This window comes from Anoplophora glabripennis, unplaced genomic scaffold, assembly GCF_000390285.2.
Source record: "Anoplophora glabripennis isolate ALB-LARVAE unplaced genomic scaffold, Agla_2.0 scaffold590, whole genome shotgun sequence".
Taxonomy (NCBI): domain Eukaryota; kingdom Metazoa; phylum Arthropoda; class Insecta; order Coleoptera; family Cerambycidae; genus Anoplophora; species Anoplophora glabripennis.
Window position 1 is genome coordinate 51,478 of NW_019416683.1, and position 15,274 is coordinate 66,751.

Consider the following 15,274-nt stretch of genomic DNA (forward strand, 5'->3'; position numbering starts at 1 on the left):
TTCTGGAGTCTGGAGTCTGGAATTGTGGGGAGGGTAGCAAAGCTACAGCACTTAGGCCCCATTGGGCCCCTTGTACATCCTCCCATTAGAGAGATCAATCCACCTGAGCCGCCAACCAGCTTATTACAGTGAAAAAGGTGGTGACGTTGCTCAGGGGGGTCTCTCTAATATAGGCCATTGAAGGCCAGCGCTCTCCCAACATGGACTCTCTTGTTGACGAGACGGCAGTGCATTCACATAGTAAGTGCAACGCCGTCTCGTCTTCCTGTTCACAGCCCCTACAAAGAGGTGTTTCACACTTCCCCATATTGTAAAGGTGTTTCTTTAGCCAACAGTGTCCAGTTTTTGGATTTTGCCGAAAAGTTCATTACTACCCTGTAATGCCTTGCGGTACGTTTTCGATGGGCTACCCTGTATGTACATGTTTACAAAAATGTAACCAATATGAAAGACCATACGCTGTCAAGATGCCTCGCCGGCCGCGTTGACTGCGGCATCAAACCTCGATACTAGTCATTCCGCACTAACTCAAGTTCCACATCTAGCCAGTCTACGCACATCATCGTTGACGCTCTCAGCGCTTTCATAAAAAGAATCTGTACTCTCGCAATGCTTTTGGTTTTTAACATAAATAAGATTTTCAATTTCAAACCGACCACTCCACTTCTCGATTCCTACCTGGAAAAAATAATAAACAAACATAAAAAAAGAAAGATAAGCAAATAAAAATCAAAAGAGAGGTGCCAAAAGAATAGAAACAAAACAAAAACAACATAACAACAAATAAAAACAAAATAAAAATTAAAAAAAAATAAAATAAAAAATAAAATTAAAATAAAATTAAATAAATAAACAGAAAACCTCCAAACCAATACATTAGAAAAGAGTCATACCGACACTCCAAACATTATAAAAAAAAATAAATAAATAAAATAACATTCTTCGAGACGACCTATGGAGAACCACCAACCGAGAATGTCAACCCAGGCCTCATTTAGATTTCCAGAAGGCTGTAGAAGAAGACAAGTAGTCTAAAATCATGTAATTAGAAAAGTAGAGCCTGACAGGCGCCCTCTGTAATTACTCAACTCTTCATTCATCTTGACAGCATATGGTCTTTCATATTGGTTACATTTTTGTAAACATGTAATTGTAAAACTAACTTTTTCAACACAATTATGTGCTTGTTGACACACCTTTAATAAGTATGGGGTTCATTTATCTCGATCTAATGCTATCGAAGTCTATAAACTGTCATTTTTAGGTTGAATCATTGACTGACAGTCATTATCAGCGTTGCCAGACGTCCCGCTATATTTCCTCCTCCTGATTAGGTCCTTTTTTTTAGACATCGATTTTTTTTTGAAGACTATTTGTTTCGCAGATATCCTGACCTTTTTTTTTTGGGGGCATCAATTATACAACCCCGGAGTATGTCCCGTTTTTGGACGAAACAATCCCGCTTTTTTATTAAGTTTCAAAATCCCGCTTTGCCTGAAAAAAAAACTGGCAACACTGGTCATTATACATCTGTACACATTACTTCGAGAGCCTGTCACACTACCACAAACTATCCATAGGATCACTTTGGGCCCGTGACAACTTTTGATCAGAATGTCGAGAACTACATATAACAGATCACAATTCCAGCCAAATCTAGCGGGACCCAATTTCCATTCATTTTGTGCGGGGTCCTTTAGTACAAATATGTACAACAAACAGTCAAAATACACTTATGGTTGTTTAAAGATTAATTTGTAGAAGGTGCCATACCTTGATAAAATGAAAAAAACATAAGGGACTAGGTACCTATATACCAAATAAATTTTTTACAAACTTCATTTTTGTGTATAATGTTATTGTTGTGTCCTTTTGAACGTTTTGATAAAATATATTTTTATTGCAAGTTAAATTATAAAATAAAAATATAAATATATAAAATACACAAAATTATTAAATCCATTATTAACTTTTAAAAAAATATGTAACTGTTACTTTTTATTATAACAAATATAAAATAAAGTTATCGAAAAAAACAAAACGAGTAGGTATTAATATACTTTAAAACAGGTAGGTACTGAGTAGAATCTTATAAGCAATGAAATAACCAGTGGTAACATTGAGAAACATTAAAAAACAATAAAAAACAACAGCAAACTTTTTAACGTTTTGCTCTCGATCGAGAGCTTTTTCAAAAGATTTTATTACAATTGAAATTTATTTGTTAACCAGTAATTTAACTGAAAACGCTAAAACAAACAATCTCCGTGTAGCATAATAAATCAAAACAAAATAACTAATTATACCTAGCTAATTATTTATTCTGCATTTCAATCTTTTAACCACAAATATAACAATTCAAATTTGACATCACATAAAAACGGACTATAGCTCTTGGGAAATTTTAAGGGTGTACTCTAGATGGGGAGACCTAAGAGCGCACGTAATTTCAACTCACCCCTTCCACCCTAGGGGTGCAGAGGGGGTGAGGGGTGGTTTTTTTTGGACGTACCTTATTTATTTTGCGATTTTCGGATTCTACGCGTAAAACTACCCCCGGAAACGCGTTCTTGCGGGTACGTCTAAAAAACACTCCTCACCCCCTCCGCACCTCCTAGGGTGGAAGGGGTGAGTTGAAATTACGTTCGCTCTTAGGTCTCCCCGCCTATAGTACACCCCTCAAATTTCAGATTTTTATATTCATTTTTGACGGAGATATGCCCAGGTACCCAAGAATCGAAAAAAAGTCATCGAAAAAAAGACAAAGTTCATATGAGGTGAATTTTGGTTTTTGTGCGAATTCGGCAAGATCGCATTTCCGGGGGTAGTTTTACGCGTAGAATCCGAAAATCGCAAAATAAATAGGGTACGTCCAAAAAAACCACCCCTCACCCCCCTCTGCACCTCCTAGGGAGGGAGGGGCGAGTTGAAATTACCTGTGCTCTTAGGTCTCCCCATCTAGACACCCCTAAAATTTCAGATTTTTATATTCATTTTTGACGGAGATGTGCCAGGTACCTAAGAGCTATAGTCCAACCGTATATCCCTTAGAAAATAAAAATGATTTTATGGGGAATTGAAAAATTATAACTTCAATCATAACTTACCTCATAGATTGTACTCTAGAAGCACATTCAATCATTTTTTCACTCCATTGCGGATCATTCCAATCCAAATCATAGAATATTACAATAACAGCTGGAATTTCATACAAATGTTTATTCATCCAATTCTTTTTCAGTATACCTTTTGGAATGTACCAGTCATAAGAACTTCTTTTAGGTTTGCACACAGGAAATTCATAAGCATTGTTAATTAACTTAAAAAGTACAGGAGCTCTTTCTGCTCGTCTATTATTATTAAATGTTTCCCAAATGGCTTTGTGGATTGCATTATTTAAAGTATCTAATCCAGAAACACCCACTAAAGCTAAAGGTTTTACGCAAAGTTCTGAGGGAAAGTCCATATTAATTTGATTTACTTGCATTTTTATTTAAATTTTAATCACAAGTTAATATTATACATTATTTACAAACCCGATACTCGAGATTTAGATACTAATTATTGGTGTAAACCCGGACTTGTTCAATTATAATATAGTTTTTCTAAATAATGGATCGTAGATTCGATACACAAACACGCACACCTATATATTGTATTTAGTATACAAATACACCTTACAGTACACATAAAAAATTTTTTACGTCAAATGTCAAAGTGAAATATCAACAGAGAACACTATACCAACGAGAAGCGACAGAATCGGCGGTTCCTTTGATGTTTTGTGGTCACGCTAGAGTCGACCGATTTGACCAGAGAGACTAGATAAGGAGCACGAACTCATATGGGAAAATTGACAAAATTTATCCAAGAAATGGCAGAAGTTGGGGTGGCGCTAGTGTTCCATATGTCCCAAGTGAATGTAGCATAATAAATACGAGTGAAGTAAACAAATAACCAATTTTATTTTATAATGGTCGCGTTCAGCAGAACGTAGCGCTACCGGACCCACCAACCAATATCCCATATCCTTTACCAAACTCATAAAATCCTACCTACACCACCGTAAATTCCGCATCCAAATCCAAGATTCCCTTTCCACCACCCGTCCCATGGAGGCCGGTGTCCCCCAGGGCACCGTCCTGTCCCCACACTTATACACCATTTACAACTCCGACATCCCACATCCCCCCAACACCAACATATACTTATACGCCGACGACCTGACAATCACATCCCAATCCGTAGATCCTAGATATTCCGTCTCCCTCCTCCAAAACTCCTTAGACCAACTTGAAACCTGGTGCAACAGGTGGAAAGTCAAAATTAATCCCAACAAAAGTTCGGCTATCCTTTTTACCAAACGAAAAATCCCACAAAACCTCGACAGACTGACACTATCCCAGGAACCTATCTCCTGGAATCGACAAACACGATACCTGGGCGTGACGATGGACCAGCGTCTCACGTGGAAACCGCACATCGTGGAGACGGTGGCGCGAGCGAAGACCACCAGGGCTAGGCTCTATCCCTTACTCAAAGGTGGAAACACCCTCAGTTTAAGGAATAAGCGAACGCTTATCAAGGTGGTACTTCAACCGCAGCTAACCTACGCCTCCACGGCGTGGGGTCACGCGGCAAAAAGCCACTTAAAGTCATTACAGGCTGTGGAAAACATAGCCCTCCGCACGGCCACCGACGCGCCCTGGTACGTAAGAAACACTGACATATTACGAGACTTACAATACACAAACGCTACACAGACAATAAGACAAAACGCGGAGAAACGATTTGACGTAGCCGCTAGACATGACAATCCCCTCCTCAGGCAAGCCGTTGACTACGTACCCGACGTGACCGACAAACACAAAAGACCTAGACACCAACTTTTTGACCCTGGGTGACCACCCCAATGACCCCCCCCTGCCCGCTAACCTTTTCTGTTTCAGAGACAGCCAGGATCAAGAAACGAAGACAACGACACACACACACACATACACACCCCCCATACCCTCCTTACCCCTCCCCTCCCGCGCTAGCCTAAGGGCCACCTTAGCAAAGCGCATCCCAGGCTGCATAGCCGCACTACCCTACCCAACCATACCACACATAAACATGACACTACCCCCGGGGTTTACACAGACGAGCCGGCGAAGCAAGAAGAGCGCCAGAAGAAAGGGCCCTAGCCGGCGGGGCCCAGCCAGGACAAAAGGAGGTCCCACAAAGCGCCTACACCGGCCGCATTTGCGGTCGGGGTAGACGACGGATGGGGCCCACCTACGAAGGCTGTCCAGGCCTACACGAGATGAGGCAGGATAAAGAGGGATAATCCCCCTCGATCCCAAATCATTGAGGCCAATTTCTAGCCATAGAATAATGGCGCGCGCTACCGGAGCGATCATCAATTTTCTGCCGAACGCCTGTTTTGTTAAATGATCAGTTAGGAGCGCTCCCGTAGCGGTCGCCATTTTTTCGAGCGAAATAAAATTACGCTACGCTACCGATCACTGATACTGATACATCAACCACTACTTTGTGTCATCAGTCATCAACTGTCATTTTCAAAACTTTTAGGTGAAATTAAATTTAAAAATTTTGAATTTGCTTTAACTTTTATTTTGAATATTAAAATCAAAATGAACCCAGGAGAAGAAATAATGATTACCTATGATTTTAAGGACCGAATTTATAATGTTAATGGAAGTTCTGTGTTTCATCAACGGCTTCAAGGTGGTAAGAATTTTATATCTGTTCATTACATTTTGTGTTTCGTTCTATTAATTTATCAATATTTTTAGATTCAAGATTCTGTGAGGAATACTTTGGAAGTTTAAAGACCCAATTCCCAGATCAAGGAAACAAAGAAGATATTGGTGACAACCCTAAACATTTTCCCCAAATACCTCTTCCCGTTACAAGTAATGATTGTCCATCAGAATTAATTACAAGTAAGAGAGAATATGCTTATTTTTATACTAATTTTGGGTTTAGGAGAGTCAGTGCGTCAACTAGGTAATTAAAATGTTTTACTAGGCAACCTCATAGATAACAATCCCGATGAATTTAAATGGACGAGGCAAGCAACATTACTTCTGTTAAATTTGTATAAAGAAAAAAATTATCTCTTTCGGAATTCCAAAATGAAAAATAAGGATATTTGGCTTCAGATATTAAAGGAATTTAACAACCGAGGTTATAAGTCTGTAACCATAGAGTTATTGGATAGGAAGATGAGGAATTTAAAAAAGACCTACAAAGATAACAAAGATAAAAAAAATAAAACTGGAGAATCAGCCATAACTTGGGAATATTTTGAAACTATGGATGATATTTTTTTTAATGATAAAACTATAAACCCAACATCGATTATATCAACAATGGAATCAGTTTTAAAAGATTCCCAAGCCACTTTAAACTTTGAAACCTGCCCAACCATTCAAATGTCAGAGGATCCAAGTTCAAAATTGGAAAACATACAAAAACAAAGTATTAAAGTTAGTAGTAAACCAAAAGTGGATGAAAACAAACAAAAAGAAACTGATAGTCAGAAAGGCAAACAGAACTAAGCAGCTTTATGATCATAGAAAAAAAATCCAAGAAATAGAAAGTCAAAGATTAGAAGAAGTAAAAAAACTGAGAGAAGCTCTAGAGAGAAACAATGAGATACAACAAGAAAGAAATCAAATATTAAGGCAAATCTTGGAAAAATAAGTTTACAGCTCGGTCTACAGTTAGTGTTACTTAGATTTAAGGTTGTGTTACCTACTAATTTAGTTCCTATTTGATATGTTATTTTTTATTTATTTTAGTTTCTATTTAAACTGTTGTATTTAGCGTTAAGATGGGGTTCTGACATTTTTCAACAAGTTCAAAGTTTTGAGAAAGTATTTGCATTTTTCTTGTTTGAAGATTGTAATTTTTTTACAAAAATATCTGATAACATTTTTTGGGATATTTCTTTTTGTATAGTGACCATGCAAGATATAATTTAAAATTGCCCCAATTTGAAATTAATAAATTGGTGAAAATATAATAAAGAAAAACCTCTTAAATTAGCATCAATTTATTAATTTCAAATTTGGGACAGTTTTAAAATCTATTTTGGTTACTACAAAAANCAGTTTCCATCCAACCATTTGACGAAGCAGCATAAGAAGTGCCTGGAAATGTGGATTCATCAGGAGCCATCCATGCATCCCATATATTTTTTCCTTTGAAAACAATTAATGGTGGAAGTTTATCCCCATTCGCGTTACCACCCATGAGAACAGTAGTACTCTCTCTTCCGGGTCCGGTGGTTATTCTTGAAGCAGGTGCATTTTTCTGACCAACAATTTTAGTCTTACTTGGATCGAGCGTAAAACTAGTTTCGTCGATGTTATAAATTTGAGAAGGCTTATTTTGCAGATTGTATCTTTCCAGGGTTTCTTCTAATATGTGAAAATATTGTTCAATCACAAATGGATCATTGGCATACTCCAGTCCTTGTGGCTTTTTTAAAAACAGCCTGTGCCTTTGTTTAAAGGCTAAGAACCAATCCTCTCCAGGGATTCCATCTCTAAATGTCGTTTTTATATTATTTTTCTTAACAAACTTTCCCACTAACTCTATGATTTCCTTTCTGCTCAGCCCCCAACCCCACTTCTCCATGGTTTTTATGGCATTTACTAATTTTTCTTCTTCAACTACAGGTATTGCAGTAGGTCTTCCTTTGGACGTGCTTTTTGATCCTCGGGTTCCTCGTAGATGTTTTTGAAGAGTAGAAAATGGGATTTGATACCTCCGGGCAGCACTACGAATACTGATACCGCTTTGTTGGATGTTTCTAAGCGCATCTTTTAATAGTTCAGCACTGTAAGAAGGGTCTGTTTTTTTCTTATACACTCTCACCATTTTGAATAAGGAACTCACTAGGAAGTGTATAAAATTTAGTCTGATATTTAGGTAGGTTGGTATTTTAAAGATTTTAACACTGTTTTTATAGTTTACTTAAGTCACTGTTTTTATAGTTTACTTTAGTCTTTGGTAAGTAATTACACTATTTTTGGTTCATACACTTCTCTCACTAGCCTGTAATAATAAAGAAGATGTTAGGTTATATACTAAAAATTCAAGAAAGAGGAGCCTGGGGCAAATGTAATCAGTGATTACATTTACCCCAGTCTCGCGATTACACTTACCCCATATGCGCATTTCCCTGGGGTAAATGTAATCACTGGTATAACATTTTCTGTTATTATCCAGATCCAAATCTGACAGCAGAAACAGATTCCTTGTTGAAAATTACATAAGGGAGCAAAATATTACAACTACATAATAATATTTGCGGTTGTAAAAAAGAGATGAAAATCGCAAAAGACACTCACAGAATTAGTATAAATGCAGACAAAATAAAATAAATAGTGAATACTTTGAAACTGGAACTAAAAGTGGTTAAGAAAAAGTAATGTCGGTATAAAAAGGGTAATATTTTCGAATTTTGAATAAAAAAACTTCCAAAATGCTATAAAAAAAATTACAAAGGGCCTGATTACTAGAGAGCGGACAATGTGTGACTTTAACCCGAAGAATAGGTCAAATTTTGGTAGAGATGTGTACGCGTTCAAAAATGTATTGTATAATGCAAAATATAATTATTATGTATAGCAAATATATCGTATATCCTCGCGAAGATTTGTACCCTTTATTTAAAATCCATAAATCATGTGAACAGGTTAAATAACGAGAAAATAATTAAGTTAATTTAGTTCTAAAGAAATGAAATGACACTTGCGCCCATCTCTAGTCTATCCGTCGANCATTTCCCCGTGGTTGCTTTATAGGGATGTGACAGCCATCTATAGCACCCACAACTCCAGGAAACCCCCTAGAACGTTGTTGAAATGCCTGAGACAGAAAGATTATTGTATGTTATTATTCATAGTTTTCTACAGTGTGTTTAAATTTGACCTGAAAACCCCTATTAAATTTTGACAGCGTTGTACGGTTTCTGTCGTATTCCTTTTAATGTTATTATCATTGGTACAAAACTAGAGAAAGTTTGGAGAATTTTTCTAGCTCAGGGACTTGCCAGCTAGATATAAAAAAGAATGAAGAGACAAAAAAAGTTGTGTTTTTATTTGCTTAATCTGATACAAATAGCAAACTTTTAAAAAAACTGGAGTACAATAATTTTTATCATAAATATCAATCAGGTTACCCTCTGGAATGTCACTGGAATAATGACGGTAAATCTACTTCTGTCAGGAGATACCTTTTATTATTACAAACAAACCTGCCATGTTCAGTGAAAATCGGCTTAGGGGCTTTTGTGCTATGAATAAAAAACTAATTTTTTTGTTAAATTTTATGTTATTAAAAGGAATGACAGTACTTTGAAATCACCCTGTAGATAGCTACCTTTTAGACATATTTGATCAAAAGTACTTACAACTGTTGAGAGGTTGTATTCATTTACTTGAGGAAACCTAACATATTCTCTTATGAGGTTAGCTAAAGCTGCAACAATTTCTTTAAAAATTGCATGGGCAGTGCTTTTTCCAAAATCAAATCTGTCTCCAGAAAACTTTCTGGTTTTGAAATCGTCCATATTGTAAAAAGTACCTTTTTACCAAAATCAATTTTATCATGCTCATGGTCAACTATTCTTCCCAAAATATTTACCAAATTCTACAAACAAAAAAAATGTATATCTACATACAGTGTGTATAAACTTGACCTGAAAACCCCTATAAAATTTCGAGGGCGTTGCACAATTTCCACGAATTTTTTTTATACAGGGTGGCGTGCTCTATTCGCATCAGTCTATTGAGGAAAAGCCATAAAATTATTTTAAAATCTTTTTAGTGTAAGATATATAGATCCAGTAGGAGCACATTTTAAAATTATTTTGAATTATACAAGGTGCTTCAAAAAAGAGTTACACACCAAAGGATGGATGGCATTTTTAGTAACCTAGAACGTCTGACAACTTCCAATAGACAATCACTGCCACCAGCCGGTTTTACACAATAATGTGACGAAGGTTGCTCTCTTTCTAATTCTTGTACATATTTTTTATTAATGTAACTGTACCAAGCGATCAGTTATTGCCTGTAACGTTAAATCTGGGATACCCTGTATATATCAGAGGAAAAAGTTTTCAGCTAAATTTTTTCTTTATGATTTAAAGTCTAATTGAAAAAATGGGGTTTATATTTAAGAAATTAACCTTTTGATTCCATACTTGTTCCAAAGAGTATTAAAAAAACTACTAGTTTGACAACTTAAACAAATTTGTATCTTTCAAAAATAACAAAGTTATATGATGGACACTTAATTTAGGTAACCCTGTATATATAAATACCTGAAAAGCTCGTCTAGACATTCGAAAATGTTCTTTAAAGAGATCATCATTATAGGATGGTATGGTAACTTCAAAAAACTGCTTATTTCTAATTCGGAGCTCCAGTTCACGCCCTTCTTCCAGTATTTCATGATGCCTTATGGGTTCAAGAAGATTAACAGCTCTGTCTACTATTAGACCTAGATCTATACCATCTTCTTCTGCAATTAAAATTGCTTCAGGAATACGAACATTATCCATTTTAATTATTTATTAAATCAAAATTGCGATTTTATTTTTTAAGGTTATCCACAAAACACAAACAAAACAAGACTGTCATCTGTCAAATGGGTAAATGCGCAAAAAGCACGTTCAGCAGAACTCCAAGCGATGGATCAGTTTTAAAGATCGCTACCTGATCAACTTTGTTCTGCTGAACGCGACCATTGGCAAGCCTGGTGATAGGGTGACAGTACACAAGTCCAAAATGGGGTTATATACTAATAACAATTAGGCAAACAAATTATGTTTACATTGAGATTGCATTGAAATCAGCCCAGCAGCTTTTAGTTAAAAGCGTTTAATCCGAGTTTTTTGTAAGGAATTATTCATGTATTTTGTTTAAAGAACTGTATAACTCATCTTTTATTGAATTGTGTAGCAACGATATGATGTATTGCTAATGCCGGTAACGTGAACAGTAGTGGGTTGTGGAATTCGTGAAAATCGAGATTAAGTTAACTTTAATTGTATACCTGACAGTGAATTCTAAATATTTTAATCATTTAAATGATTTATCGAGAAAACGGCGCCAAACATGGATAGCTGCAATGAAAAGGGATGACTTAACATCTATATTAAGAAACCAGAGTTTGCAGTGGGCATTTTATTACTGGTAAGAATTTAATTATTTTATGTAACAAAAAGAAGAAACAAGAAATAATTAGAAGTAGGTATGTTATAATTAAACCACTATATTAAACAAAATCAATTTTTAGGGAAACTAAGCAAGTTAGATTTTGATAATCCAGACTGGACTGCATCTCAACACATGAGACATGTTTTCCAAGCTATATCTAATAAGAAAAGCGACATGAATAGAAAATACAGCGTAGATAAAAGAAGAAAATACTAGAAAATACAAGCAAAAATACAATGGAAATTTATGCCGAGGTAAATAATTATACTTTCTAAAAATCAACAACTTGTTACCTACTATTAAGGATTTTTACAATGATGTTAATACATTCCAATTCCTTAATTTATGTATTTCTCATTATAATGCCAACGGTACATTAATTAAAAATTTATTTTACTATTAAAAATCCAAAGAAAATTAACTTGATATAAAATGTGTAAGGAAAAATTAACATTAACTTTTTATTTTGTGGCTTTTTGACACTCATCACAAAATCATATTGTGCTAGGAGTGTCTGATAAATTAACACCTTTAAAATGGAACCATTCAGTAAGACAGTTATCATTTTCGCACCTAATCATTGGTGTACCATCATCCACGCCTTTACATTCACTCCAGTAACTTACTTTAGCCAAACCTTTCCTTTCTGTAAAATATTTGCCTAAAAGCTCTGGCGCTATTATGTCAAAATGAAATTTTAGAACTATGTCAATATTTTTGTTCCAGAAATCAAAATTAGGGTGAATATGTTCTTCAAGAAACATTTTTGGAGAACAAATACAAAGTCACAGTAAAATACATTTTTTGTTATAAACATTTGCATTTGAACTTGATAATAATATAAATGATTTCTGTCTAAGATAGAGATACCATCATTGAAAACTAAACATGAATTTTTAAACCTTGCGTAATCACTTATAAGTATCGTCAACATTATTTTTGTGTGAAACAAATATGGACATTTAATTTCCAAACAACCTCCCAAACAACATTCACAAAAAACAAGCCTATCAGGTGATGACCCCGGTTGTGGCCATTTTTGATTAATAATTACTTAGTACAGCTTCATTTATAATAAATGAGTGGTGACTTTCTTCCATGTTTTCTCTATATTTTTCTATAGCTATATGTTCATGTTCTAAATCCCAAGTGGTGACTTTTGTAAAAAATATTACTTTCGTTGGATAACAAATGGACTTAATTAAGGACAAAGATGGTGATTCCTTATTTGACCGACAAACGGATTTAAATTGGGATGCTGTGATTCTACCACATCTTTGTAAATACCAGTTTTTGCTGATATGTTGATTTTGAGTGTTTTTCTCTACCTCTGAGCATTGTTCCTTACTTATACTTAATTCAATCGTATTGTCAATTTGGATTACTTAATTCCTTATAAGTTTCGAATAAATATATATCTTTAAATATATCCACTGTGGATGGAAGTAATTTCTTCATAGAGGCAGATATTTTACATGCTAATGGCTCAACAATTCTCATTAAACATGTACTTTGCCTTGTGTTGTCAATTTTCGAAAGTAATTCAACTATGTCCTTTTAGCCATCATACAAACCGGAATTTTTTTTTGGACTGCTCAAGTAGAGGGTTTTCCAAAATTCATTTCATTTACAGGAACAATAGGCACCACTGTAGACAAGATGGCATAGGCCATGAAACAGCAACATCAGTACACGAAATTAAAGCAGTTTTTTGATCGGACCACAAAATAACAGCCAAATTTTTGTCAATGCAGTTTTCTTCTATATGGTTTACAATTATCGAAGTAAAAGTAGATGCACTTAATTCTCCTTCTGTTTCGTCCCACCAGCAATTTGTAGCGTCATGATTTTGTAAATTATAAATGGTAAAGGTAAACAGTCAGTTCCTTTTTATAATATATTTCACTTACATTTACGACAGGACAGTTTTTCACAGCCTGGTCCAAAGTAAACGTATAATTTTTTAGGTTAATAGCATCATCTTCGTAAGCACTACAAGTACAATGGTCTTTCTCAGGCAAGCTTAAGTTTAATCACAAAAAATTTGGTGAAAAATCGCATATGACATCTTTTCTTGACTTATGTGTGTTACGATGTTTTAGGTACTCGTTATATAATTGAGCCTTTGACTGAAAAACTGTTTCCAAGTACAGCCTGTTCGTGTTCCTACGACAATAATGTGATGGCATCTTAGGTAGACTCTTGAACCACTCACTAAGAAGGCCCCTCTTTATTTTGTTTCGGTTTTTCGATCTAGTTTTCTCTATACTGCTAGTGGAAGTGTATGAAGTAATGTCACGCCCGTGTTTATTTTTCTTAAACCAATCATGTACCATGTCTTCTTTTAATCCGAAAATATTCAAAAAGGTCCTTTGGCATACCCTCTTCATTATTTGTATTTCTCAAATAATACCAGTACGTTCCGCCTCTTCTTGATCATTCTTCCCTCTTTGATGATCTCTTTGTTTTCGTGTATTCCGTTTGCCTATTATGTAAGCCCTTTTTTCCTCCCCAATCATTTTTTCCCAAAATGTCCGAAACATAAGTTTTCTCTCTTCTGAAAATGAAGAATAAAAGTGTTTCTATGATTACTGATATGCTAAAGATATACATCTATCTCCCATCCTTCTACTGGGATTCCATGCATTCTTCTAGCCTTAGTTTTTAACCTGCTCCAGTTTAACAAGAAGCAAGTTCACTATTACAAGTTAAATTTCACACTAACTGGGAATACTGGGATAGACAAAGCAGTTCTCTTATATAATAAAAATAAAGCTCTCAGTAAAAGATAAGGAGGTTGACTTTTGTATCTAGTTATTACAGCAAAGAAGTTAATGATTATGAAAAATAAAATACATATGAACACAAAAATATATATGTACAGGGTGACCCTGAAAAGGGTGGACAACGCTTGACCACAGTCCCTTGGATGAAAATAAAACTATTTAGCCTAACTTACCTATATACAAAAGTGCTCGCCTATTGAGATATAGCCTTCTAAATATAGTAACCTAGTTTTTTTCAAATAATTTGAAAACTATTTTCTTAGAAACTTCAAATTTGGTACAGATATTTTTTTATAAGAGGGCAATGTAAATAAAGAATTTGTTGAAGATACGTATACAGGATGTTCTCTTTGTAGTGCCTGTGCGCCACTGGCTATCCCGTAACTTTTTTGCCTGCGACGCCAGGATTTATATTTTAAAAAAAAAGCGCTATTTTAGAAGATTTTTTACCTGTTACAAAATTTTTATATTGTTTATGGATTTTGACTAAAATTGCCATTTTTTATGCATTAAATATAGGCAAATATTCCGATTACTAAAAGATAATTTATAACTGCAGCCCGAAGCAAATGAAAAAACAAAATTAATTACACATTTTTGGTCTTAGTACCATCAATCAATAAAATAAAAAATCTACCCTAGTAATTTAAAGAAACAATATCAACTAATAATATAAGAAAGCCAACATCAACATTTTAAATAAACCTAAATTGATATCACATTAAAATAATATTACAGTAAATGCTCAAAATGACTTCCTTGTTCTTGAACGCAGGCATTAAGTAATTCTGCTTAGGAAATTAAAATGAATTTTATCCAATAATTGAGTATTACCTTCCATAACATTAATTTAATTTTGTATTCTTTTGCATAATTCGTTTTCTGTATTTACTGAAAAACTTTAAATTGTGGTCCTTAACGCTCCTCAAAGCAAATAATTATACGGGTTTAAGTCCGGGGATTGAGATGGCCATTATTTTCTCTACCTATCCACTTGTTAGGATAGTGCTCATCTAAGTATTGACTTACCGATAAGCCAAATGGGGAGAGTTGTCGGTAACTGTTCAGGCAAATAGGTAATCTCATTTAAAGGAATTCTAAATAATTTCTGCGTTCAATGTAGCATGTAATATAACAAGACTAATTAAAATACTACCAATAATATCAGTGCAAACATTAATCTTTAATTCATGTTGAAATCGTCTTTTACTGATTCCATGTGGATTTTCATCACAATAAACATGT

At 34.9% G+C, this 15,274-nt stretch overlaps 3 protein-coding genes across 3 annotated transcripts in view; 1 reads left to right on the forward strand and 2 right to left on the reverse strand.

Annotated features, from left to right (window-relative positions):
* Nucleotides 1–3,718, reverse strand: part of LOC108913603 (trafficking protein particle complex subunit 11) — a gene marked incomplete at its 3' end in the record, with an annotated part of 47,356 nt that extends 43,638 nt beyond the window's left edge. Inside the window, 1 exon segment of the mRNA XM_018719170.2 lies at nt 3,108–3,718. Within this exon segment, the coding sequence (XP_018574686.1) occupies nt 3,108–3,487 (380 nt within the window).
* Nucleotides 3,719–5,624: 1,906 nt separating this feature from the next.
* LOC108913607 lies at nt 5,625–7,029 on the forward strand. Its single transcript, XM_018719173.1, has 3 exons — nt 5,625–5,733; nt 5,799–5,948; nt 6,034–7,029. Exons 1-3 carry the CDS (start codon nt 5,637–5,639, stop codon nt 6,564–6,566), a joined length of 780 nt encoding a protein of 259 aa, XP_018574689.1. The 5' UTR covers nt 5,625–5,636; the 3' UTR covers nt 6,567–7,029.
* A 2,463-nt stretch (nt 7,030–9,492) lies between these two features.
* LOC108913604 lies at nt 9,493–11,214 on the reverse strand. Its single transcript, XM_018719171.2, has 2 exons — nt 10,346–11,214; nt 9,493–9,669 (listed from the first exon to the last, which is right to left on the reverse strand). Exons 1-2 carry the CDS (start codon nt 10,583–10,585, stop codon nt 9,493–9,495), a joined length of 417 nt encoding a protein of 138 aa, XP_018574687.1. The 5' UTR covers nt 10,586–11,214.
* Nucleotides 11,215–15,274: the final 4,060 nt, after the last annotated feature.

Bases quoted from the DNA above. Each gene is read 5' to 3' on its own strand.
- LOC108913604 (XM_018719171.2), bottom strand. From the start codon at position 10,585: ATGGATAATGTTCGTATTCCTGAAGCAATTTTAATTGCAGAAGAAGAT. The intron at 9,670-10,345 runs GTATTTATATAT...TTTTGTTTGTAG, and splicing joins TGTCTAGACGAGCTTTTCAG to AATTTGGTAAATATTTTGGG.
- LOC108913607 (XM_018719173.1), top strand. From the start codon at position 5,637: ATGAACCCAGGAGAAGAAATAATGATTACCTATGATTTTAAGGACCGA. The intron at 5,734-5,798 runs GTAAGAATTTTA...CAATATTTTTAG, and splicing joins TCATCAACGGCTTCAAGGTG to ATTCAAGATTCTGTGAGGAA. The intron at 5,949-6,033 runs GTAAGAGAGAAT...ATGTTTTACTAG, and splicing joins TCCATCAGAATTAATTACAA to GCAACCTCATAGATAACAAT.